The following is a 25133-nucleotide window of genomic DNA, read 5'->3' on the forward strand; positions in this document are numbered from 1 at the left end:
AAATTGCTTGACTTGGTAAACTGCTGCTAAAGTGCTCATATTTATCTTCCAAAGAGTCCTTGTGTATGCCACAAAAGGTGGAATTCTGTTGGGAAGAATGGGAGCATCTCAGTCATCACAGAAAGACTACTTCTCCATCAGCAATGGGATATGGAGAAAACTGAATTACCTCAAAATGATGAAAACATTGAATCTTTATATTCCACAGCTTCATTTCCTAATGAAGCTAAGCATTTCCTAATTTCCTAATACGAAACCCAGCATTTTAGAGCCTATATTCTTTTAGAATCGTAGAATCTAGTATTCGAGCTGTATAAAACCACATATGTGACATATGTGATGTAGGTCTAGTTCAAAAAAAAAAAAGGAAACACAAGCCAAACAGATTTTCGCTTGTCCAAGTCCTTTGTCAGGAAGATGTGTCCCTCTTCCAGTCATGTTGTAAAAAATAGCAAGAGGAAAAGCTGCCATATTTGTGAGATGAACCCTGAATGACTATTGTATTGAGTCAGTGCCGATATTATGGCTGAGAAATGTCCAATACTTGGCAAGCATTTCAAGCTTGTGAAGCTTGAAAGAGCCTGGGTGTGAGTCTGTTTGCTAGTGCCGGCACTGGATGTTCCTGTCAAAAGCAGGACTATAGTTGTTGGGGGGAATTCCACCAAAGAAATCTCAGGCCTTTTTAGATATCTCAGGAGGGAGGCAGGAACAGAATGAGAATTATGTTTTGAAATAATATGCCTAATCTGCTTTAGATACCCTAGTCCTTTTTGGGATCCAGCCCAGTGCTCAGATTCCATGTTTTGTTTTAAGAGAGAGTGTATTGTATATGCAGGAATATGAGATACTCAACCAGTGCAAGTGAAATAATGTAAAAGAAATAGGCAGCTTTTTACCCATCTGAAAAATTCAAAACTGATCACCAATTCTTCCCTACTGAAATAGGAATAGCTTTTGCAGCTGTGCGAAGTTATGCTTGAGATAGCAATTTTCTGCAAGTGTATTCTGGAAGTGATTACAATCTCAGTGGTACTCCCAGCTGAGAGAATAAATGTTAGAGGAGGAAATTATAACAATGATGACAGTAGAGTCACCTCCAAGCTCTACATGATATGGAGTTAGGGCAGGTCCAAAGGAGATAAGAACCATAAAGAATTTGGGTGTCTTTAACATTGTTCTCAGCTACTTACAAGTAATAATAATCTTTTAACAAGCCAGCAAATATTTGGAGTTTTACTGATGTTCTTTTCTCTTTTACTCTATTAAATTTTGATGTGTGTGGTTATTTAATGTGGTTATTCAGATCAATTACATTGCTGATACGTATTTGAAATATATATGAGAATTGCTTGAGCCTACATCTGCAAAGAGAAATTGAGACTCAGTAGGTAGAAAAGAGCTGCAAAAAGCTGTGTAAACTTGTTCTGTAACTTAAAAGAGCTTGTATGCTCAGAAGAAAGTTCCTTTATGTAAAGGAAAGCTACCCTGCAATTCTAATGGGAGACACATTTTCACACACCTTTTTTCCATGCCTGCTACATCCCAGAGAAACTACATATAGCATTTCATGCTGTTCAGTTCTGATGGTGGTAGAACATTTTCTGGTCTTTCTATGTTCTAGAACTGTATTTTAATAAGACATACTGACTCCAGCTATGAAATACACATACAGCATATAATTATCTAAATGCTACATAGTTGGAGGATAGGTGCAGTTCTTTGCTTTAAGACAGGCTTTGAATGATGAATATGCTGAATTCATGCCTGATGCATGAGTGGTGTGACTGTTCCTTAAGCATTAATTTATCTGTATTTCTTTACTGTATTATTAAACTGTACCATCTTTAACACTTCCTAGCTATCTTTTGGCAGAAAAAAACACTATAGGGAAGTGATATTATCTGTTCACTGGAATGAATAGTGAGAGTAGTAAGGAAGACTCCAAAATTGGCCAGTATATTTTAATATATTTGATATATATTTGACACTATACAATAGGCACTAAAGAAATGAGTATGCAGTTTGTCCATATATGCACAGAATCAAAGAGATATTGACATTTAGTTTATTGTAACATTTGTTTGAAATATCACCCTTCAGTATAACAGCAAGCAGAAATCAACAAATTAGTTTAATTTAGGTATTTGAGTAATAGATAATGTTTATAGTCGTGTGTGTGTGTTCAGTCATGTGAAATTCCAGTTTGCAAAGACTAAGATAATATAAAATGCATATGCAAATGATGTTGTTTGCAGAAAAGAATGGTATTTTATTGCTCAAAAGAGCAATCTGGCAGATTCTAATAGTCTTTCACATGCTGTACACGATAAACATTCAGCTTGTCTTTCCAAGAACAATGAAATTTCATGTACTACTGCTTGACATAAGAATTATTTTTACATATCTCCATGCCACTGCCTCTCTTGTAAGTTAATCTCATCTCTCATCAATTTTTCACCAGCTTCACTCTGATGTTGATAAAGGAGATGGTTCCATCAAATACATCTTGTCAGGAGAAGGGGCAAGTTCCATTTTCATTATTGATGAGAACACAGGGGATATTCACGCTACAAAGAGGTTGGATCGAGAGGAGCAGGCCTACTACACACTCCGAGCACAAGCACTAGATAGGCTGACTAATAAACCCGTGGAACCAGAATCTGAGTTCGTCATTAAGATTCAGGACATCAATGACAATGAGCCAAAATTTCTGGATGGTCCTTACACTGCTGGAGTTCCTGAGATGTCTCCTGTGGGTAAGTGCAAAATAGACTTTTGGTGTTTTGGGAAATTTCCTCCTATTGCCTTTTTAAAACTTTCGTTATTATTACTGTATCACACTAAGCTACTTAATTATCTATGAGCCACCTGCAACAGTTAGATATTTCAAGACTTAACTGGAAATAACATGCTTGATTAAGTATTTACCCTTCCAAAAATGTTGTGAAACTCAAATAGCTATGCAGGGATTGAGATAAGCATTTTATGGTGTGTTTCTCATTCCAGTGCCCAGAGGCTTTGTTTTATAATTTTCATTAACAATAATAAGTTTCACACCTATGCTATAGTGCTCAGGAGTAATAACAGATCATTTTGTTTAAATAAGGTCTACTCTGAACAAACCCTTCAAATCTCTTGTAGTGCCTAAAAATATGGGTAAATGTTGCATATACCAGTTTACTATGCATTTTCTCTAATACATAAATCCATCTCTCTCTGTGGGAGAGCCTATGTGCATTTAGCAGATATTGTGGTCCCGTTTGAGAAAGTTTTAAAATTCCAGTGGATTCTAAGAAGATTCCACAAACAAAACAAACAAACAAGAGATGAACTTCAGCTACTTCAGTGGAAACACCTGTATTTGAACACTTACTTGAGGTTAAAAGACTTGGTAATTGAAATTTCTTTGGCTGATTTTAAAGTATATCAAAAACTGATACTCTTACAGTAAGATTGCCTGTGTCTAATTTTCTGCAGTTTCTTCAGTATCACTGCTTTTCAGATACTAAACAATGCTTCTAAATGAGAAAGAGAAAAGAATTCTCCCTGCCTGAAGGTGGTGCAGCAATCATTAGTCAGTATTGCTTTTACATATGAAACTCAGTTGAGAAAGAGAGAGCTAGATAATCTCCCTTAGATTATCTATTTAAATTTATCTATCTCTTAGATAAACTTAAAAACTTAAATAGCCAGCCCATCAAATATATGTTCTCTAGAAAATGTTTTGGACTAAGTGGTCTCTTTCTAGTTTTGGAGATTTTTTTGTTTTTCATTTTAGGACTGGATTATTTGGGTGAACTGTAGAATGCAGCAGTGGTTAGATTTTTGAAGTATTTTCCACCTTTATCTTGCTCCCTGATTCACAATATCTCCACCTTTCCCCTTGCTTGAATGACTCCTGCGTCACCTTGTAATGTCAAATTGGTGTTTGGATAAAATCTTCAAATATGCAAAGTTTATTGCCACACAGATACCTATGCACCAATTCCTCACCCTTACTCTATGTATCTGTTACAAAAACACAGCAGAAAGCAATTATTGAGCAGTTACAGCATACGTTGGAGAACACAGGGACGGTTCTTCAAAATGATTTGTTTTTGTATATTTCATTGATTCTTCACCATGTGAATGATGGAAATAAATTATTTCCTATGCTTATTTCAGCACCAAATCTATATTCATTTTAGGTGGGTTCTTGTGCAAAATTTTTCTTAACTGAGACTTGACATTTGCTAGGATAGGCAATTTCCCCATCCTGAGCTTCCTGAAATTATACATTTTTAACATCTTCTTGGTTTCTATCACGCAGCTACAGAATTATTGGATTAAGGATTACACTTAAGGGCATATATGCTATTTATGCTATATATATATGCTATAATCACAATAATTCATAGTTTATTATACAACACATTTTTTAATTAAGCATCTAGAGGATTCATTAAATATTAAGGACAAAGTCTCTCTCTCTTATTTTGTTTAAAATTATATCCATGATAAGGATTTCTTACCTAGGTATTAAACAAAATGAAAGAGATCATAGGATTATAAACCCAGATTAAACATCAAACTAGGAGAATTATAATCTTTAACCTGAGAGATAATTATGCAAATATAATGATTCTGCATTATATTAGACAAATATTTTAGGACGTTAGTGAGAGGCTAATTGCAGCCAGTCTTTTGTGTTATTTCAAGTAGCTCCTGGTCAGGTTCAAATTATATTTGACACAGGAAGTGTGTCACACAGGAAGTTCCATCTCCATATTAGGAAGAGTTTCTTTCTGTGAGGGTGACAGAGCACGGAACAGGCAGCCTAGAGAGCTTGTGGAGTCTCCTTCTCTGGAGATCTTCAAAACCTGCCTGGATTCGACCCTGTTCAGTGTGCACTAGGTGTCCTTGTTTGAGCAGGACGGGTCATCTGACCTCTGGAGGTTCCTTCCAACCTCAACCATTCTGTGAGGCTGTGGTTTCATCTGCAAACTCATTTATAATCCTTTGACCAAATACCACAGGTTTTTCAGAAAACTGTGCACAAGCTTCTAAAAGTATACACTAGTAGATGTAAAAAATGGTACCTTTGAAAGATCTTCAGTTCAAAATAAATGTCAGCAAAATCAGCTAACCTTTGTATGGCTCTGCCACAGAAAAGATGAATCTCTGCAACATATCCTAAACTCTGAATCAGATGACTGATTCTTGACTTGGGTATCTCAAAGTCCAAATAATACTCTAAAGACAAGGCTCTTTCTGAAAAATTGACTGTCATTTTTCTTGCCTTTAATATCAGAAATTGCGTAGACCAAGTCTTCAGATTACTGTGATTATGTAATATCTAGTTAAAGTTTGAACTGGGAAAAAAAAAAATCTGTGCTGGCAACACAAACATGAATCTGTTGCTAACTGTTATCAGTGAGGACAGACAGAGGGCTGTGTGGAGCATCCTTTGATTAGCAGCAAACGTTTCTCTGTAGTACCTGCTTTGGGTGCTGAAAAAGTCTATGAAGTTGCTTCATGTAGGGGGCCATTTTAATGAACTAGCATTTTTTCTAGGTATCTAGGTCTTAGATAGGTAAGGAAATCCATCTCTGATGGATTGTCTCCCAAATGTCTATCCCTCAGTAAATAATCTCTATTTCATATTTTAAATCCATATCAGATATATAAACTGATAAGGATATATAAGCTGTAAGATATAATTCAAGCTGTTTTTGAGAAGCTATATGTTATAGATGGTCCTACACAATACTTCAGATTAGGGTTAGTGTTCTGTTTACACTTTCAGTCTTGGGTTCTGAACAATACTGATGTAAAAAAGATTTTTTTACAGGACACACAGTTTGTTAGACGGAATGAAGGTAGGGGGATGTTTGTAGACTGTCCAGTGTCACCTGTTGGCCCTAATTTTGGAAACATGTAAGACATCTGTGTCTGTGTTACTGGGTCAGGAATAAAAGGAGTTAATTTCAGTGTAGGAACACAAACTCTCCATTCCTGAAATGATATAGTTGGAACTACTGTGCAACTACTTATTTTTCCTCTACATAAAACTCTACATATACACTCTGTATAAAAAATAAAATATATTAGGGAAAAAGAAAGCAAATAAGGAAAATAAATAAATTAAGGAAAATCCATTGCAAGAAAAGATAGGACAGCTCAGTCTCATAATTATCATTCTCTAAAGGAATTCCTATTCCCCTTTTGAAATCTTCTTCCTTAGGGAAAATCTCTAAAAATCTTAGCATACAAATCTTTTTATACGTTATGTTTCCTTCTAACCAATTTCTTATGCATAGTCTTTTCATGTAGTTTACATACCTTATGCTAGCTTGCATATTCTCCCTATGTCAAAATTTCCCTGTCAGCATGGAACTCTTGCAAGTCAGAGTTTTTGTGTGCAACTGTTAGAGAAATAATGTTAATAGCAGCTCTTTATAAAGATCTTTCTCTCTCATGAGGTTTGAGACAGGATGATTAGGATGAAGGGACCAGAAAAATATAATCCATATTTTTAAGTTGCTGATTAGACTCTAGTGGGATGAGTGCAGGAAGATTTGGCATTAGAATTTTTTCTACCTTAAAACTTTTCTAAAGCAAATATGTTTTTAATGAGTCTAATATTCATTTTAGGAGAGAGCAGGTTAGATTTAGATACTGGATTTGTTCCTCTCACAAGACGTAGAAGCTTTCTTGCTATAAAGCAGATTTTTACAGCAAACAAATACTTCTAAGCTTGAAGGATTTCCAAAGTTGCCGTGCTGAGGCTACAGAGCTTGTAATTTCTTTGATTCTGTATTGGTCTGCGGTCCTTGAAAGCAGCAAGAGCAAGAAGCAAAGAGTTAACTGTCTGTGAGGCTGAGAAGCAAAGACTTAACTTTGTGTGAGGCTTATAAGCACTTTTGCCAATATTTGCAGACATTGTAAGCTTCTTTGGCAGGGCTTAGGGACTTTGTAAATGTGGTAAGTCTGGCTTTCACAAAGAACATAGGATGTCAAATAGCCATTATGATATTCTTGCATCCAAAACCTGCAAACTCTGAGAAGTTCAATGTAGGTCTTTGTATTAAATTATATTATAGACCACTGTATAGAAGCAGATTGACATACTGAATCAAGGCTCTTAGTTGCTGGTGAATGGAGAAAATGGATGTATTTTAAGTTCCATAACTGATAAATGGCTCGATGGATTAACTACCAATTTTCTTTTTTAACTTTCTGTCTACTTAATTGTTGTATGTGAAATTTCAGGTTGAAGGTAACCTTTTTTTCTATCCCAAAATATTAGACAGTCCACAAGCAGGAAAGATTGCATTTAAAATAGCATTGTAATCTTAATAGTTTGTCATAGATACTTCAGTAAAAGAGAGATCTGGAATGTCATGTAGCTAGACCATTTTACAAATGAAGACTTCTGGTCAGAATTGAGGCAGGTCCCATCTTTTGTAATCCATATCATTTGATGGAGGGCACCTAATCTTGTCTCTCTCCACACTTTCAACCTTATCCCAAGACCCATTTACAATCCTTCACTTATCTGAGAATTGAGTAACTGTGTAAAATGGACGGAACACTTATTATATAAAATGTAAGTGAAAAATGAAAAATTCTACCACTCTCATTTCCTGGAAAAGTCAAATAATTCTGGCAGGAGTATGCTAAATTCAACTTCAACATTTGTTTTTGCAGTTTGTTCTTAAAGAATGATTCCTAGATTTGTTGCCCTAATTTCCACACATCAAAAATGTATCTAGTTGGATAGATACACACTTCTCTAAAGAAATCTTTTAGAGCTTTTCCCTAAGCTTGTGTCCAAATCCGGATAATCATAGCATTTGATGCTTTGTTGAAGTCCTTCACTGGGCATATGCCAAATTGCTACAATATCAATTTGCAGCCTATTCTCCAAATGGGACCCTCAGCTGCAAAGAGGAAAGTCTTAATGTTGCAGCGAAGAGGAAAGGGAAAAAAAATCATTTTGGGCTATCAGAAACCGATCATGATGACGAAGGCCTTGACTCCCAGATACTATTTGATTCTGCTCACAGCACACATCATGGAAGCTGATGTGCAGAACACAGTAATTGGGAACTGTTGGAGAGAACATAATGAATGTGAGTTGCATGCAGAAGGAGACCCTCTGTTATTCTCACAAAAAAAATGTCAGCCTTCTTACCAGCCAGTTAGACACTTTGCTTTCTTATTTATGTCATCATAGAGACATTTCTTGTTCAACAAATTTTTATGTAGCAAATTAGTATCATAAGGGATACTGAAGAATTGTAGATTATTGAAAGACATGAGTATCTTTTAAAGACAGTTCCCATCAGTTTTTCTCTGAGCTGAAAAGGAAACTCTTCAGCCATCCCTTTTATAAAAGCTCAAAATAATTTTAGAGGCTAAATTTTATTTATATATAAAAATATATAAATATTAGCATATATAATAAATACTCATGTTTGATTTCACAGTCATTATTTACACTTTTAGTATGTGCACTTGTCTTCAAAGGGATATTATTACTATATATCATATTTATTAAGCCACATTTCAGTCATGATCATTATTTTAAAAAATACTATTAATTGAAGTTTTTTTCTAACCTACCCTCCCCTGAGCAAAGTCAGACATACAGAGAAAGGAGCTGCTGAGTGAGAGGAGTTTTATTAACATGAATCAAAGACTGAGAAAGTGCTTAGGAAGACAGATCACTGTAATAGTTGATACTACTGGTTTACAAGGGGTACCTCATATTCTGAGTGCAATCATCAGGAAAATGATGTAGTGTTGTAAAAAGTCACACTGCACTGTGCTGGGAATATACTGGCAGAATGGCTGTAGTTCGGATCTGTGGATTTACCATAGTTTCTTGAACATTTACCATAGTTTCTTGAACATTTACCATAGTTTCTTGAACATTTTGCAGGTACTTCTGTGGTTCAAGTGACAGCCACAGATGCAGATGATCCTACATATGGCAACAGTGCCCGAGTGGTTTACAGCATACTCCAAGGACAACCTTACTTTTCTGTGGAGCCAAAGACAGGTAACTTTCCCTGGGTTCATTGAATGCATTTGGGTACTGTTGATCTTTCACCCTTACTGTCATGTATTTGAACCATGCGATAAATTGACGTCGGAATTTGTATTTTTCTTTCCTAGTGAACCTGTCAGCCTCCTGGTCTGTTGCCTGCTGTAGTCTTTCTGATCAATGAAAATTTCTGTGAAATTTCTGATTCTGTGAAAATGTTTTTATGTAAATGTTTGTTTTGGAAATGTATAAATATCACACACTCAGCAGATTTCCTGGACTTTAGCTTTATGGCATGACCACCTCTCCGTTCTATTTTTAAACTGAAGTTTTGCTTTGGGAAATGTACCTTTTCATCATCAATTTGAACAAAAAGGCATTGTGCTTCCTATTCTCATTTGACATACCCCTTTGCAGCCATTTTCAAAACAATCTACTTATAGGGCATTTTTAAATTATGTTTCATGAAATTTTATTTCATGAATGTTTTCAGCCACAACAAGATGCAATTCTTAATCCTCTGTCGTTTTCATAAACATGACTTCTTTTACTATGTCATTTCTTAAAATGAGAAAAAAGTTCTGGCCATGCTTAGGTCAATTTGGTGTTTGAGCTTACTGTTATGTGAACATGGGGAAGAATTGTAATCTCTATTTCAGAGATGGACAAACTGGAGAAGAGCAGAAATGATCTATTTCCCCAATATACAATACAATTCCCCCATGGTGGGAGTCACACCTCAGACCTACCGATGCACCTTAACTGAAAGGTCACACTCTATTTAGCAGTGCCTAAATTTGCAGAAATAAGTAATATAAATATTTTCATACTTCAACAGGTCCTCCTCAGCAGGGACATATATCGTTTTATATTTGCTTCTCACTGGGTATGATTTACAGTGCTTTTTATCGCTGTCTCTGTAGCTCCCTCCATGTATATGTATGTTCAACGTATATTGTCACAATGACTGCAGACAGGTCCTGAGCAATAATATGGTAGTTTCCGGTAAATCAAAATCCTTAAGAACTCAGATTGAAATGCTTGCATACATTTTCTTTTTGATATAATGCTCAAATTTCCTGGATGCATAATAATTAACTTCCAAATGATTGTTTGGCATTGCCTAGCAATTTAACTATGGCAGAAAAATAAGCAAGCCATAAAAAATATAGAAACAAATAAGTTGTGAAATTGTATATTAATTGTATTTTTTAAACTGCCAAGTAAAAAGGGTGAAATAGTGCCAAACAGTCTGTTTGTGAAGTGAATGTTTCAGCCCAGAGATGATTAATAGTGAGTCTTGCATTCATAAGAGAAAAAAGAAATAAAACTGTAACTAAACATTCAAGAGAGATCAGATGAAGAGATATGCCCCATTGTGCCTCTGCTTTATTTAGATTGTTTATGTTTCCTTTGTTGCTGACACTAAATGCTGGCGGAGTAAATGACTGCCTCTCTGGAAATCACAGTTAGCGGCTGTACTATGTACTAAGCATGAAATATTCATAAAGCCATCATGTTTTGAGAAGGAATATTTATTTCCTGATATATATCAACAGAACTGAATGGATAAACATGGCGCTTTCTTTTGGTCTCCATTTTAAGCCAAATAATTACAAGCTGTTTGCAGATCATCAAATAGATATAACAAAAACATTACTTCAGATATTACAGCATTTCATTTAATACATTAAGACCTCTAACTACTTTGGATGTTTTAGAAGTAGGTATTGTTTAAGCAAATGTTTGGTAAAATAAGATAATTTCATGTATTTAAATAAATATCCTACAGCATAATGTTATATTAATAAGAATTAATGGCCATTTAAGACATTGTGAGATGAATCTTAAACTTGGAACTTAGAAGTGAATGTATAATATTTTACTCTTAATAGCTGTAGAAAAGAGAACATTTTACAGGAAAAAAAGTATTAGTAGTGGCTTCATGGTGAAGATGGGAAAAGATTTTCAGATAATAATTGATGCTATTACTCAAAGATACATCAAAGTAGTAGAAAAAAAAAAAGAAAAAAGGTGAATACCTAAGATAAGTATTGTAGTGTCAGTTCATTTCCCAGCCAAAAACTGAGATATTAATGTTGAAATTACATTTTTCCTTTGAAGGCAAGCTCATCTTTCACAGTAAAGTATTTACCTGTGCAGTCACTCACTTACATTGTCTTACTGCAGGTGTTATCAAGACTGCCCTTCCCAACATGGATAGAGAAGCCAAGGACCAATACCTCCTTGTTATCCAAGCAAAGGACATGGTTGGGCAAAATGGTGGATTATCAGGGACAACATCTGTAACCGTTACCCTGACTGATGTTAATGACAACCCACCCCGCTTCCCACGTCGTAAGTTATTCTGTAAAAAGCAAATTGTGGAATTGTTCATAAAGATTCTTATTTTCTGTACACATTGTGTATTTCTAAATAGAGGCTAAAATTGCTATGTTTCCTTGTTAAGTGCTTTGAGAACCATGGACAGTAAGGTGCTATATTCTTACTATTATTGCTATATTGGAAAATCTTTTTTGTTATCTAATAAACTTCAGATCAATTGAAAAGAAGTGAGGCACAACAAATGAATTTATTAATGTTTTTTGCTTTATCTGTAAAAGGATAAAAAATATCTTTTGCTCTTGCATCTTGGACTTGAAGATACACTTTTTTTTTTGCTTGCCCATTTATAAGTCAAACTCTTTTAGCCATTTAGCAGAATTTTTCTTGTGCATGCTATGTTTCATAAGAAGTTAATTATAGAAGAACTGAAAATTTACTTTCTTTGATCAAGGTGGCTTTTGTCTTTAGAAAGGACAGCAGAGAACAATTGCATTTTCAGACTTGAGGAACCTAGTTTATAAATAGCATTCTGTCCAGAGTGCCTTTTTTTTTTTTCTTTTTTTTGCGTTTTTTCTATTCCAATGTTCTTAAAAAGTCCTTGCTAAGCATAATTAATATGAAAAATACATTCAAATCCATTCCAGCCTCACCTAGAATGATGTAAAATATAAATCTGTACAGAAGGGATTTCCTGACACCAATTGCTAAAATTATAATAGAATGATATAAAGATATTTTTCGAGAGTGAGGATGTTATTGGTTATAAGCTGCCTTATAATCAAGTACTTTTCTGAGACTCTGTTTATCATTTTCCACTTAAATAAAACAAAAATGGAATTTTCAAGAATGCAGATAGTGAAATTATTGTTAAGGAAATTAATATATTTCATTTTCTGGTCAAATTCACATTGCAAATGGCCTAATCAAGATACACAACTGTAAAATAGTAAGATTTTACATTGACTGGATTTTAAATATTTTCCTTCTTTTTTCTTTCTGTTTTGTGGAAAACAAAAGAGAAAATATTTACTGCCTTGGAAAGCTGTAAAAGGCGTTTGCCTCATGATTTACATGTCAATTTGAAAAGATGTTTTTGCATTCTTGTCTTATATGTGTAATAGAAGATATGGTGCCCATCGTACTAAAAGTAGATACATCAGAAGGAATATCTAGCAGGGAAAGGGCAATTGTTCTGTTTTAACTAAAAAAAAAAGTTTTATAGTAGCCCTAGCAAATATATCAAATAAGTGATTTAAAGGAAGGCAGATGTTTTAGTCCACAGCTTCAGAAGACTCTGGATTCATTAAGTATTTTACATTTCACAGGATCATATCAGTATAATGTCCCAGAGTCTTTGCCTGTGGCCTCTGTGGTGGCCAGAATAAAAGCTGCAGATGCAGATGTGGGACCTAATGCTGAAATGGAGTATAAAATTGTGGATGGTGATGGTTTGGGAGTATTCAAAATTTCTGTAGACAAAGACACCCAAGAAGGCATCATTACAATTCAGAAGGTAAGTCTGATTTTCTGATGGATTCTGTTTGGGCTTGGGCAGGATGAGGGCAGGTAAAATGAGGAATAGATTTCACATTCAGGAGACTTGACTGCTTTAAAAGTTTCCATCACAATATTTCACTTCTTTTTTTTTGTGTATGTGTGATTCAGAAATTTTTTAATGCCTTGTACTGAATTTGCTCATTATTTTTTGTCATTAGTTTTATATATATATATTTGCATATGTGTTTATGTGTGCATTTACATATATACATACATATATATATATATTTTGCAAAGCTCCAGCATATATAAACTTGAATGGAAATGTCAGCATTTATTTGTCATTTTTCATTCACCATGTGTCTTTCTGTTAAAGAGAATATGTGAAAATATATCTTACAGGAGAAAAAAAAAAAGAATCAAATTCAAAATGGAATGCAAGTACACTTTACCAAAATCTTGTCAGAAATTTGGCTTCAGTGATGTTATTCTATTCAGGAGGCACATATTATTACTATTATAATTAAGTATTAATTAGAATAGCTGTTTCACAAGGTAATCTATTATTAACAAATGTTATTTCAAAAAAAGGTAACAATGATATGAATATTTTATTCTTAACTTTCTGTATGTTTATAATAAGAATTATTAGCTTTTTAAAAATGAAAAAAATCATGTGTATATAAAAATATCAAAGTAATCTTTCTTTGATTCAATACTTTGTAAGTAGTATCCTCTTTCAAATTTACTGTGCATTGAAATATTTTGGCAGAAATTTTCAGTTTTGAGGAGAACAGGAGGAAAAAAATCTCAGAAGAATATTCTATGATAAAATTTCATACTCTTAATGCGTGAATGTTTGGCACTAGCAATACTGGAACTACGACTTTAATACTGCTAAGCAATTTATTGCATTCTAAAATGTAGGACTGACTTGGTATTTTAATACATGTGTAAGTTTTTCTATATGAGGAGCTATGTTTGTAGCTAATTTGATTCTACAGATGACATTTTTTTCCTTATCGATGTAGTCTATAAATCTAAGCATTTTTGCTTATTTTTGTAGTCTAAGGCTAAGCATTTTTGCTTATTTTTTTCTCTGATTCATGAATAAAGCAATATAAAGCTTGAACAACTCTTCTGCTTTGAAAGAAGTTAATACTGCATGTGTGCAAAGTAGTGGCCTAATTCTCTTATATCCTGAATAAGTACTGCTGAGAGCTGGTAAGCAGCATTGATGTCAGAGCAAATGGAGGATGTTCATCATCCCCAAAAGATCAGGTTTTAATTCTTGTAATGTAAATCATCTTTTTACAGGCAAAAGCATCCATCTTCGGCTTCTTGCATACTATGCTAATTTCTACTTAGCACATCTGAAACACAGGTGATGATAAGTTGGCTGTCTCTTTGTTCAACAGCCAAATTCAATGTGGGTCCTTCAGCCTGCTTATTTAATGTTTCTGAACAAAGACCTGGAAGACTTGTGCCTGTCCTAGAGGGAAAACATTTGTCAGTGTCAGGGTCAGCCATACTGAATCAGTTGGGGGCTCCGATGATCTAAGTTGGGAACTGCTGCGTATATTTTAATTTTTATATGCATATAAGCATAGTGTTTGTACCTGGAATCTATTGATTTCAATACAATGTGGTAAGCCAAATAAATGTTCTTTTTTATTATTACCTTCGCTTTAGTCATAGAGCAGACCTGAACTTTGCAGTGATGAACATTTATCCTGAGAATTGCTCCATGAAATGGCTAATGGACCACACTGAAGAGGTTGCCAAATTCTAACCGCTGTAATCCTTCAGATTGCTAATCATTTTTAAACCTAATGAATGCTGAAATGTTTTGACACAAGAATCCAGACCTTTTCATGCAGCATTTCAAATTCTCTCTCATTTTCCTCCTATTATTGACCTCACTCCCCCTTCCATACCCAAGGGTGTCTCCCTCTGCTGAGGGCATCTCCCAAACCACTGAATGATGTTTGGTCTTCATCTGAATTCCAGGGAACTTGCTGCCCTTTTTGTACTTGAAAGATCTTCCTGATAATCCTGCAGGCAAAAATGGCAGAGAACTGGGAAAGAAGAAAGTGAAGAGCACAAGCACCGTAGCTGCTAGGGCATGGCTGCTTTCTAGTTGTTCCTCTCTGGAGGGCATGTACATAGTAGTCCATTAATGAGAGTGTATGCAGACTAAATGGGCTTCAAACAATGAGCCTAACCTGCCAGATTGCTACAAAGTGAGCCAGAGATTGTCACTGCATAATAATGTGTGCTTGTTAATAAGGAATGAGAGGAGAAATTAAGTCTGTAGTTTGGAATCTGCCTAATCTCAGCGTTTCATAATCCAGCACATGAAGCAATATACACCTTTGAGTGCAATTAGCTGATATGCATGCCCCTGAAGTCAGATGAAACACTGAGAAACAATGCAGCCTCCAAGTGCGTGCCCATCATTTTAAACTCGCCTGTATATATATGCTCAGATGATATATCTGCGTACACATCTAGCAGTAAAACGTCATGGCACAGAGCTCTGAAAAGGCACACTTGGGCTCTAAATGCAAATGCATGCTTGGGTTTTGCATACTTTTGCTGCAATCACACATACAAATAAGGATCTCTGAACAGCTGATGGCTCTGTTCCTCTGTTGTGTTGGACATTGTGCAGGAACTTTGGCACCTGGTTATCAGATTTCCACACACAAACTACAGATTTTCATTTTTTTTTCTAGAAAAACACCCATTCTGAGACAATTTGAGAAGTTAACTCCCTAAATAAAAATGAAGGCTTTAACACAAATCTTATTCAGATGATTATAGAGGAGCATCAAGTACCAGGAAAAATATTTTTCTTTTTAAAAAAACAAGGAGAACAACATTTTAGAGGGGAAATGAGATTTAAGAACGTAGTAAGTAAAGCAGGATTTGTGTATGATCCAAGTGAATGGAAAGTGAAAGAAAATACCCAAGGATCAGGAAGAAAAAAATGAAAATAATGCATTGAATTGTAATGTACTCAGAAACCAAACATATGAAGTGAGGTACCATTGATACTGATAGTAGAATGAGGAAACTACTGTATGGTTTGATATTTCCAAAAATTACTTGTATGTTATGGACTTGTTTAATATATGTATTGACTTGGAAGGTGCCAAGGCTGATGAATGGAGTTTGGGTGTGTTTCTTTCTTTTTTTAACTTTATGTGCATTTGAACATATTTCTTCTGTGTACTCTAGGGACACAGAGAATTCAAAACATCAAAAGTCATCAGGAAGAAAAGCATTATACTCTTATTTTAACAGTGATAAATGTATTATTCATTGAAAAAATGAAGTGTATTCTGTCCTCACTTATACTTTTCTGCATTACTAAATCCAGAATTCTCCCTTGCACTGTTTATTCTGGATTTTTTCCTCTCAAAATAGTTGGAGAACAGTAGCAAAATACATGCTGTACCAGGATACAACATTTGCTGTTGTATGACTTTTTGTCATACAGTTGCAAATATTGCGATAATATTGTGATATTTGTGTATCACTTAAGGTATTTATGATGTCTTTATCTCCTCCATCCTGGTCAGTGCACATGATTAACTGAATGACGGAAGAACTTGACATTTAAATAAGATGTGAAGTTAGTGTAATTCAAAAGGTTGCTTAAGTTTATTCTAGGAAAAAAAGAAAAAAAAACATTATTTGAAAGTATCCTTTGGGACTGATAAATCCTGTATAGTGGATTACACTATAACAAAAGGTTAAATCTAGGAATAATGGACTTTTTTCTCAGTGAGCAATGAAGAACTGCAAAGCTAAGATTTCTTCTTATGATAACAGCTAGTAGCAACAGCTCTGTTTACTTAGAACCATATACTTGGTCAATAGCACTAAAAACAAAAGTCTGCCTTCTTCTGAAATACACTAACTGAATTCATATGCAAGCAACTTAACCTACATGTATCTAGGGATGTACAGATTAGTGCATTAGCAAGTTATTCTTCAGATGCTATGCTGTGTTTACAACCTACAACAGGAAATGAAAAATTGCAGAAAGGCAAAGTCTATTTTCTGGAAGCTGATATAAAAAAAGCGATGGGGCCCATAAGTGACGTAGTTCAGAGAACTGTTTCCAGATTACAGAGAGAGCAGGAAAGTGATGGGGATACTTGTAGCAGTCTATCCCTTAACTTGCCATTTTCATATAAGCTCTCATCCAGCAGGTTCCACTTACTTTGCAATTCTTTCCATTTCTTTTCTTCCTTCATTAAATAATAAACAAACAAACCAACTCTGGCTTGTCAAATGAAAAAGAAAAAATATCTTTCTTTACTTCTATCCTGTACAGAGCAATCTAAAGATATCACCTACTCAAATTCCATGCTCAAGCTCTGAATATTGCAAATAATAAAATAAGGGAGTTTGGATCTAAACGCAAATTATTTCTTCTGGTTCATCCTGCCATACACACACTGTGTTTAGTGAATACCTAAGCTCAGCTCATCTAGATACTTAAATTACTTACTTTTAAATAAGATACAGAAAAACATCAAGCTTCAGGTTATCTTTTTGAGAAAAAAATAGTCTTATACAGCTTTTGAAATTAAATTGGTCATCTGTATTTCTTATGTATATTTGAAAAGTTTATCCTGGTTTTAATTGTGATTCTGTTCCCCATTTGTAGAACAAAAGACATTCCTTCCTGTGGTTTAATTTGTAATTTATATTCGGCTATCAATATGCTGTTAGAAAGGATTCAGGTCATTTGCAAATAAGCAGCAGCTTCATTCGACATTGATGAGGGTATTTGGAAGAGAAGCAGAATATTTCTAGAGATACAGTTTTAAAAATGATTTACGTTTGTACTACAAAGGTAGTAGTAGAATTGAAAAAAAAAAGTTTATGGAAGTGAATGATGATTCAATTCCTACAAAAAAAATCAAATGTCTATGCAGACCTATGTGTGTACAAATTCAAAATTAATTCATGTCACAGAATCCTGATCTTAATCAATAGGAATGAAATTTTGGTTTCCACTTCTATGCAAATGCCTGCAGTGATCATACTATTTATACTTTCCAAAAAAAAGTTTCTAAAAATTGTAGACACAGAAAAATATCATATAGGTACTGATACCACTTTGTTTACAAAGTTGCAGACTATAGTTAGGCTTTAGTAATAATAATAATAATAATAGCTTGATAACAAAACATTTTAAGGTGAAAACCTGATATTTAATATGTATTCACCTACATCTTTATCATATACTTGTTTTTAAGAGAGTAATGGTAAGATATTTAAATTATATGTATCAAGTCTTTGAAAGCATATATTTGAAAGGATATGAGATTCAAGCCCTTGAAGGCTATAGAGGAATCTTAGTGAACTTTAATGCAAGAAAAGCCTGAAGACTCCAGAGGGATGTCACATCTTATTTAAGCAAATGATAATCATTTAGAAGCACTTGTACAATTGTACAGTCCATGCTCATTTTGTTTTAATTTCTTCCTCTGTACATAACACTACTGCCAAAATCATCAACCAATTTGAATGTTAGACAAGGAAAAAAAAAAAAAAGTGAAAATAAGTGATGCAGAATACTTTCTCATAAAATTGGTTTCTAAGAGATTATTCTAAAACCTGAGCTAGTTCTAGAAGTAATACTGTCAATTATAAAAATGGGGGGTTTATGCATAAGCCTTTGAGTGAAAAGCTATCTTTCTATTAGAGTTAACATTTCACTTTTTTCCAGCTATAAAATTTGCTTTCAATTCTATATCAGAGTTTACAATGTAAGAACTTGAGCCTTCCATGGTTCCTTTGAGATATAGTGTGCATTTGTTTGATGTACTGAGGTTTTCAATACAAAACCTCAACCGGGCTTAAAAACGGGATTTTCACCTCTGTAAAGTACATGATTACAAAGTTACCATACAGTAAAAAATGAATATTACAAAAATGGTCTTCCTGTGAAAGATAACTTCATATCCAGCCTCTGTGATATAGATGACTTGTTTTGTAATTTCCTTCAGACAGGAAAAAATCCCTATCCCTTCGAGAAAGTAGAGAGAAAAAAAAAGAGCAAAAAAAAAAAAAAAAAAAAAAAGAGAGAGAAAGATAAATGGAGCCTGCACAGGATCTAATCAGATAACACTAATGCACGGATATTAATGGAGCTGTCATGCTTTATTCACTGTACTGGAGAACTGAAGTATACATTGTCCTTTTAACCTTCAACACTGATGTAGTGATTTGTAAGCTGTTGAGTTGTATTCCATTATTGGAGCCTGTGCTTTTGTTATAGCAGGAAATAATGAAGGCATGATCTGAAGGCCAGTTAAATGATTCTATTTGTATTATAGTCATCAGTGATAATTAGATTAAAAGAGAGAGAGAAAGAGAGAGAGAAAGACCTTTCCAGTACACTTTTTAAGACTTTCATTTGTGTCTGTAATGTGTAACATCTTCATTTTATTTTCTCTGCATTGCTGTCATATTTCCTTGAAAGTTCTTATTTACTGATAACACCTCAGAGGCTCTGTTGACTTTCCCAGATGATCCTCTGCCTCAAAACCTGGTGTCTTTATATTCACCCAAGGCTCTGAGAATCTGTATTTTACAGGAGGAGGGTGAGGTTGATGACTGTTCATTGTCACAACCCATAGGAAGCTGCCATAAAGACATAAGAAACAAATAATATTATTATCTCTATTTAGCCACCCTTTACCTTCCCATTCTTTTCCTCTTCAAAACACCAGCTGCTCCCCTCAATCCTCAATATGAATTTATGTTAGATTCTTTTTCATTAGCAAGATACCTTATAGCTTTTGGAAACTTTTGGCAGCCTTGGGTAGCATAGGGTATCTGAGAAAGATACCTAGGGCAGGATTCAAATTATTGAAAGCAGATGTTTACATCTACTTAGTGAAAGATGTTTTCTAGTGAGTGTAGAAAAACACACATAGGTAGACAAGCTAACTCATTTCCTAGAAGAATTTCTATCTAACTCTCTAGTTAGGAATACACTGAGATTTCCTCAAAGGTACGTCTGGAGTAGAGAAAATGAAAACTGCCCTAAGTAACCAAGCCTGTTAAAAACATATATGTACACAACAATCCATCCTCTGTGACACTGGAAATGTCTTTCCAATGAACGTGTGTTAATTGTCTGTCATTATTTTACCTCCTGTTCTCTCCTCCTCTAATACTCTTGTATTCCAGTAAAATAAAGATCTCTTCCTATCATATATTTGCAATTATTTAAAAATGCTTGTCAGTACGTGTGATAATCATTCAAAAGAAAAAGATTTTCATAACTTTTATTAAGGCCCAGAAGTTCTCCCTTTTTTTTTTTTTTTTCCTACTTTTGTATTTTGCATTTCCAATATAAAAAACACAGGAATATCTGCAAAACTGTCTTTTAAGTGGTATTTTCTCAATATTGCATTTTACCTATTCAATTTAATTTTTATATAAGTTTCCTGATTACACATATTGTGTGGTTTGGACATTTGCTATTAAACTAGTTTTTTTTCATGATCTTGTCTGCATTCTCATCATATACTCTCATGTGTTTGATTAAGTACTGCTGTAACTTGTATCACTTATTTCAACACCAATTAATGAAACAAATTATCCTTTGCTTCTCTAGTCTAGGTAATTATAAAGTCAAAAGGATAACATATTATACAGCAACTATAATCAGACCATAGCAGTTTAGCAAATTCCTTTTAAAAATTAACACTGTTGTTGGCAAAGTGAAACATAAACCCAGGTACGGAGTTTTGCAAATCCTAAAATCCTGTGTGGAAGAGCTGCAAAATGCATCTCCCCTATTCTTAAATGACTAAGCCTCAGTGGAAATTTAAATCAGAGCAAAATTAAATATTTAAAGCTGATATGCTAATAGTTGATTTTTTAAATGAAGAACATCCCCAAGTTCCGAATTTTCATGTGGTAGGCCATATCTTCAACTTTTGCAGTTCAGTTCTATGTTATTACTCCAAATACCCATCGCAGATTTTAACTGGAGACTGCAATAGAATATATTAATTTCAACTGAATACAAAATAATCAAAATAAGGAATACTGTAGAAACCAAACTAATCATTTTTATGTTTTATCTATTTGAAAATACCAGCTTCTAATCAAAACTAAGTTGGCGTAGAATTACTTGTCTGTAGCACAGAAAGGTACAGAACTTAGATATACATTTCGGTCCACTCTGACTGAAAATATATTATTTACTAAAGACTTTTTTTTTCTCTCAACAAATCTCATGCTTCATTTTGTCTCTGGCATTCTTCAGATTCTTTTTATTGGATTTCTTTTTATTAGAAAATAGGAAGAGGAATCTTAAAATAGTTGCCCTTTTAGTTGTCCTCTCTTCAACATTGGTGTTCACCTAGTCCTATAAGTTGCTTAATTAAGAAAAGCATCTCCAGCAGGTCGAGGGAGGTGATCCTTCCCTTCTACTCAGCTCCAGTGGGGCCACACCTGGAGTACTGGGTCGAGTTCTGGGCTCCCCAGTACAAGAGGGATGTAGATGTACTGCAGAGAGTCCAGTGCAGGGCTGCAAGGCTGGTCAGGGGCCTGGAACATCTGCCCTATGAGGAAAAGCTGAGAGAGTTGGGCCTGTTCAGCCTGGAGAAGACAAGGCTGAGAGGGGACCTGATCAGTGTCTATAAGTACCGTAAGGGAGAGAGTGAGGAGGATGGTGCTGGCCTCTTTTCAGTGGTGGCCAGTGACAAGCCTACAGGAAGCGGTCACAAACTGAAGCACCAAAAGTTCCACAGGAACTTAAGGAAAAATTTCTTCACAGTGAGGGTGACAGAGCACTGGAACAGGTTGACCAGAAAGGTTGTGGATTCTCTGATCAGAAATGCTGAAACCATTTTTTAATCTGTTTTCTATATTTGGAAATTTCATTTGAAAAGGTGTTTTAGTAACTAGACATCAGATTTAGAAATGCTTGAGTCTTTGCCCTTGATGGTTTAAACTCTGTATCACAAAGGCTTAGTTAGCGAGGCTCACCTTTCAAGCTAGTCTTGGTGCAAGCTGACACCTGATGCTACAGAAAATGCAGGGTACATTCTGATAATATTAATATAATACTTTCTTTCAAAAGTTGCTTGTGAAGTAAGATGTTATTTTGTCTTCAAAACATTTTTTATAGTTTTTTCTTCTGCCCTCCAGATCATGGGCATTCTATGAGTCACAGGATACCAAATACTCTGGGTGTAGTTCTTGAGTATAGTATTAATTCCAAAGGTCTCTATATTTGTCAGACATAATCAAGGCAAAGTTAGGGGAAATTAATGGTTATTTTATTTTAAATATATATGTTCTATACATATATAAATGCGTTTATTCATATGCATGCAAAATATACACACATACACACATGCTTACACGGATGTGGACATACATACACACAAGCATGCACATAAACACACACAAAATCTCCAGGTTAGGTCTAAGTATAATGCATTATACTTATAAGCATATGTAATTTTAATTACTGTGGTATTTTCTATTCAAACTGATACAGTACTTGGAGTAATAATTGATCAATTAATTCCAACATTATATAAAACCTGATGTTTTCTGAATGAAATGTTTCTGTTTGTGCTATATATGTCAATGTTGTATAAAATATACATACGCTATAAATATATGTAATTTGTGATATTTCCTATATGGTACATAATATGTAAAGCTAAAAAAAAGAGCCATGCTCTGCCAATAAAAAGTACTGTTCACATATAAATAACAAAGATCTTTTTATACTCGCTGGCAATTTTCACTGAAGCAATTTTCCTGCAACATCCCTGGGTAATTAAACTTCCAAATCACTTCACCTTTATAGGAGCTGGACTTTGAAGCTAAACAAGCTACACCCTGAGGATAGAAGCAGCCAATATGCACGTTGACCCTCGCTTCCTAAGCCTGGGACCTTTCAGCGATATGACAACAGTGAAGATAATTGTGGAAGATGTTGATGAGCCACCCGTGTTCACTTCTCGGTTGTATTCCATGGTGGTGTCTGAAGCAGCAAAGGTCGGCACTATCATTGGGACTGTAGCAGCCCATGACCCAGATGCTTCAAATAGTCCTGTCAGGTAATTATTCTTAATCATTTTTATTATTATTATTTTTATTTATGTAATCTTTTCTTGTCATATCCTTCATTTTGTTGTAGGAGATGATTATTCATTTGCACTGGAAAAGGTTACTTTCCTTCAAAAGGGAGACAGAGAGGTTCTAAGAGTTTGTATATTTTGACTCATACTCTTGAAATAAGTATGCATATATATTTAAATCTCTGGGAAAGGGAGGGAAAGAAAGAAGGAGAAGAAAGGAGAGAAAGAAGGAGAGGAGAGGAGAGGAGAGGAGAGGAGAGGAGAGGAGAGGAGAGGAGAGGAGAGGAGAGGAGAGGAGAGGAGAGGAGAGGAGAGGAGGAGAGAGGAGAGGAGAGGAGGGGAGAGGAGGGGAGAGGAGGGGAGGGGGAGGGGGAGGGGAGGGGAGGGGAGAGGAAAAACAAACAAACAAAACTATATTTTCCAGGGTCATTTCTCTGTAAAACTTAGGAAGCTTATTGTTAACAATTTGTGTTAAATCAATATCTGGACTAAAATATGTCTCTGTCTATATATCATGATACATCTATCTGTATATCATGATTCATATTTTGAATGCACTGTTGAAGAATGTTATAGCACAAATCCTCCTTTGAATCATAAAAAAGAGTTGGGACCCACAGAGAGAGCATGTTACAATAGTCTTTACATAACTGAGATGTATAAGATGAGATGTGTATGCAGTTAAATGAATGCGACAGAAATCTCAGAAGGGTTATGAAGCATAATGAGGTTTCTGAACAGGTAAGCCGACATGGCTAAAGACAACAGTATTTGCCTTTTCTACATTCTACTGCAGTCAAATATCTTCCATTAAAACAGGAGAGATGTGAACACTAGGGGTACTTAAAAGATTTCTTCCTTCTTCTCCTTGTCTTCTGAATGTGAAGAATATGTAGCACTTCCCCAATTTAATGACTGGAATCGAAGTGTTAGAGAGCACAAAATACGTGTCATATGTTTGTCCCTCGAGAAAAGAGAGCGCAAAGGCAAAAGTTCATCATGTAAGTTAAAGCATCAATGAGCTCTTCATCAATGTTACTCTTCTTAGGCAGACTAGTAATACAAAATGCCAAAATAATATGCAAAGGACCTGGAAGGTAGTTTTTCCGACTTTGAGGAATTATGAGAACTTAAACACCTAGAGAAAGACTACAGTATATATTAGTAAAAGTTAATATTAAGTTTCATTTGTTCTTATTATTACTCATTCAGATCATACAAAGGACCGCATATACAGAACTAGCTCAGTCAGCAGCTTTTTTGGTGCTGTTAAATTTTCATGTTCATGCCTTAAAGACGATCTTGTGCCTCTACTGTAGTTCTGCAATTTCTAAAGCAGCAATCTTAAGTTGTAAAAATAAAGCATATGTTTCAATCCTAGAGGTGATGCAAGTGTTCTCTCCCTATCTTTCATTATATATTTGCAACAGATTCAAAATAGCTGCCTCCTCTCATGTATAAACAAGTCCTAGATGGATGGGTTGGCAAGGATCTACTTGTGAAATTTATCCTTGCTGAGCTCTTTCTTTACTGTGGCAGTGTTTTCGGGCACTGATGTTAGCATCTGGTATATGATAACAGATTTAGCAGAACTTGTAGAGTTGAATTAAATACAGTTCTATGTATGTTCACTGTGCTTTTGACTCTCGTGCAGGATGAGTTGACTGGCCCAATTATGTTTTTTTTTTTTACAATTCCAGCATCAAAAGCAGTTGTATCAGCAGCTTAACTGACATCTTGAAGATTTCTTCTGCTTCAGAGCTGTTTGCAATTTTAGGGTGAGGAAAAGGGAAAGTAGTGAGGGTTTATCTATATGCTTGTAAATCATATGCACTATCAGGAGTAATGACATAAAATATAGTTGAAAGCTGCTCTGAATCTGCTGTAATGTACCTCAGAGACCAAATACACCTAAAATTGGAATGTGTAAAAGAGGATTAATGCATAATACTTTTCTTGATCTATTTAAGAGGTTTAAATCATCATTTTATCAATATGTATTCCAAATTTCAAACACTGGATTTTATCGATATTGATTAAACATTGATTTGTTGCTGTTCAAAAAATGTTGCAATTATAAGATCAGACACTCTCAAAACCTTAATAAAAATGAAAAG

At 34.7% G+C, this 25133-nt stretch overlaps 1 protein-coding gene across 1 annotated transcript in view; it reads left to right on the plus strand.

Annotated features, from left to right (window-relative positions):
• LOC104577255 (cadherin-7) overlaps positions 1-22999 on the plus strand; it is a 59332-nt gene extending 36333 nt beyond the window's left edge. The window contains 6 exon segments of the mRNA XM_088533761.1: positions 2462-2756; positions 8927-9046; positions 11222-11389; positions 12703-12890; positions 22743-22758; positions 22761-22999. Coding sequence (XP_088389887.1) covers positions 2462-2756; positions 8927-9046; positions 11222-11389; positions 12703-12890; positions 22743-22758; positions 22761-22999 — 1026 coding nt within the window.
• Positions 23000-25133: the final 2134 nt, after the last annotated feature.

Source organism: Tinamus guttatus, unplaced genomic scaffold (assembly GCF_059628265.1).
Source record: "Tinamus guttatus ecotype Peru unplaced genomic scaffold, ASM5962826v1 Tinamus_guttatus_pri_ptg000520l, whole genome shotgun sequence".
Lineage (NCBI taxonomy): Eukaryota > Metazoa > Chordata > Aves > Tinamiformes > Tinamidae > Tinamus > Tinamus guttatus.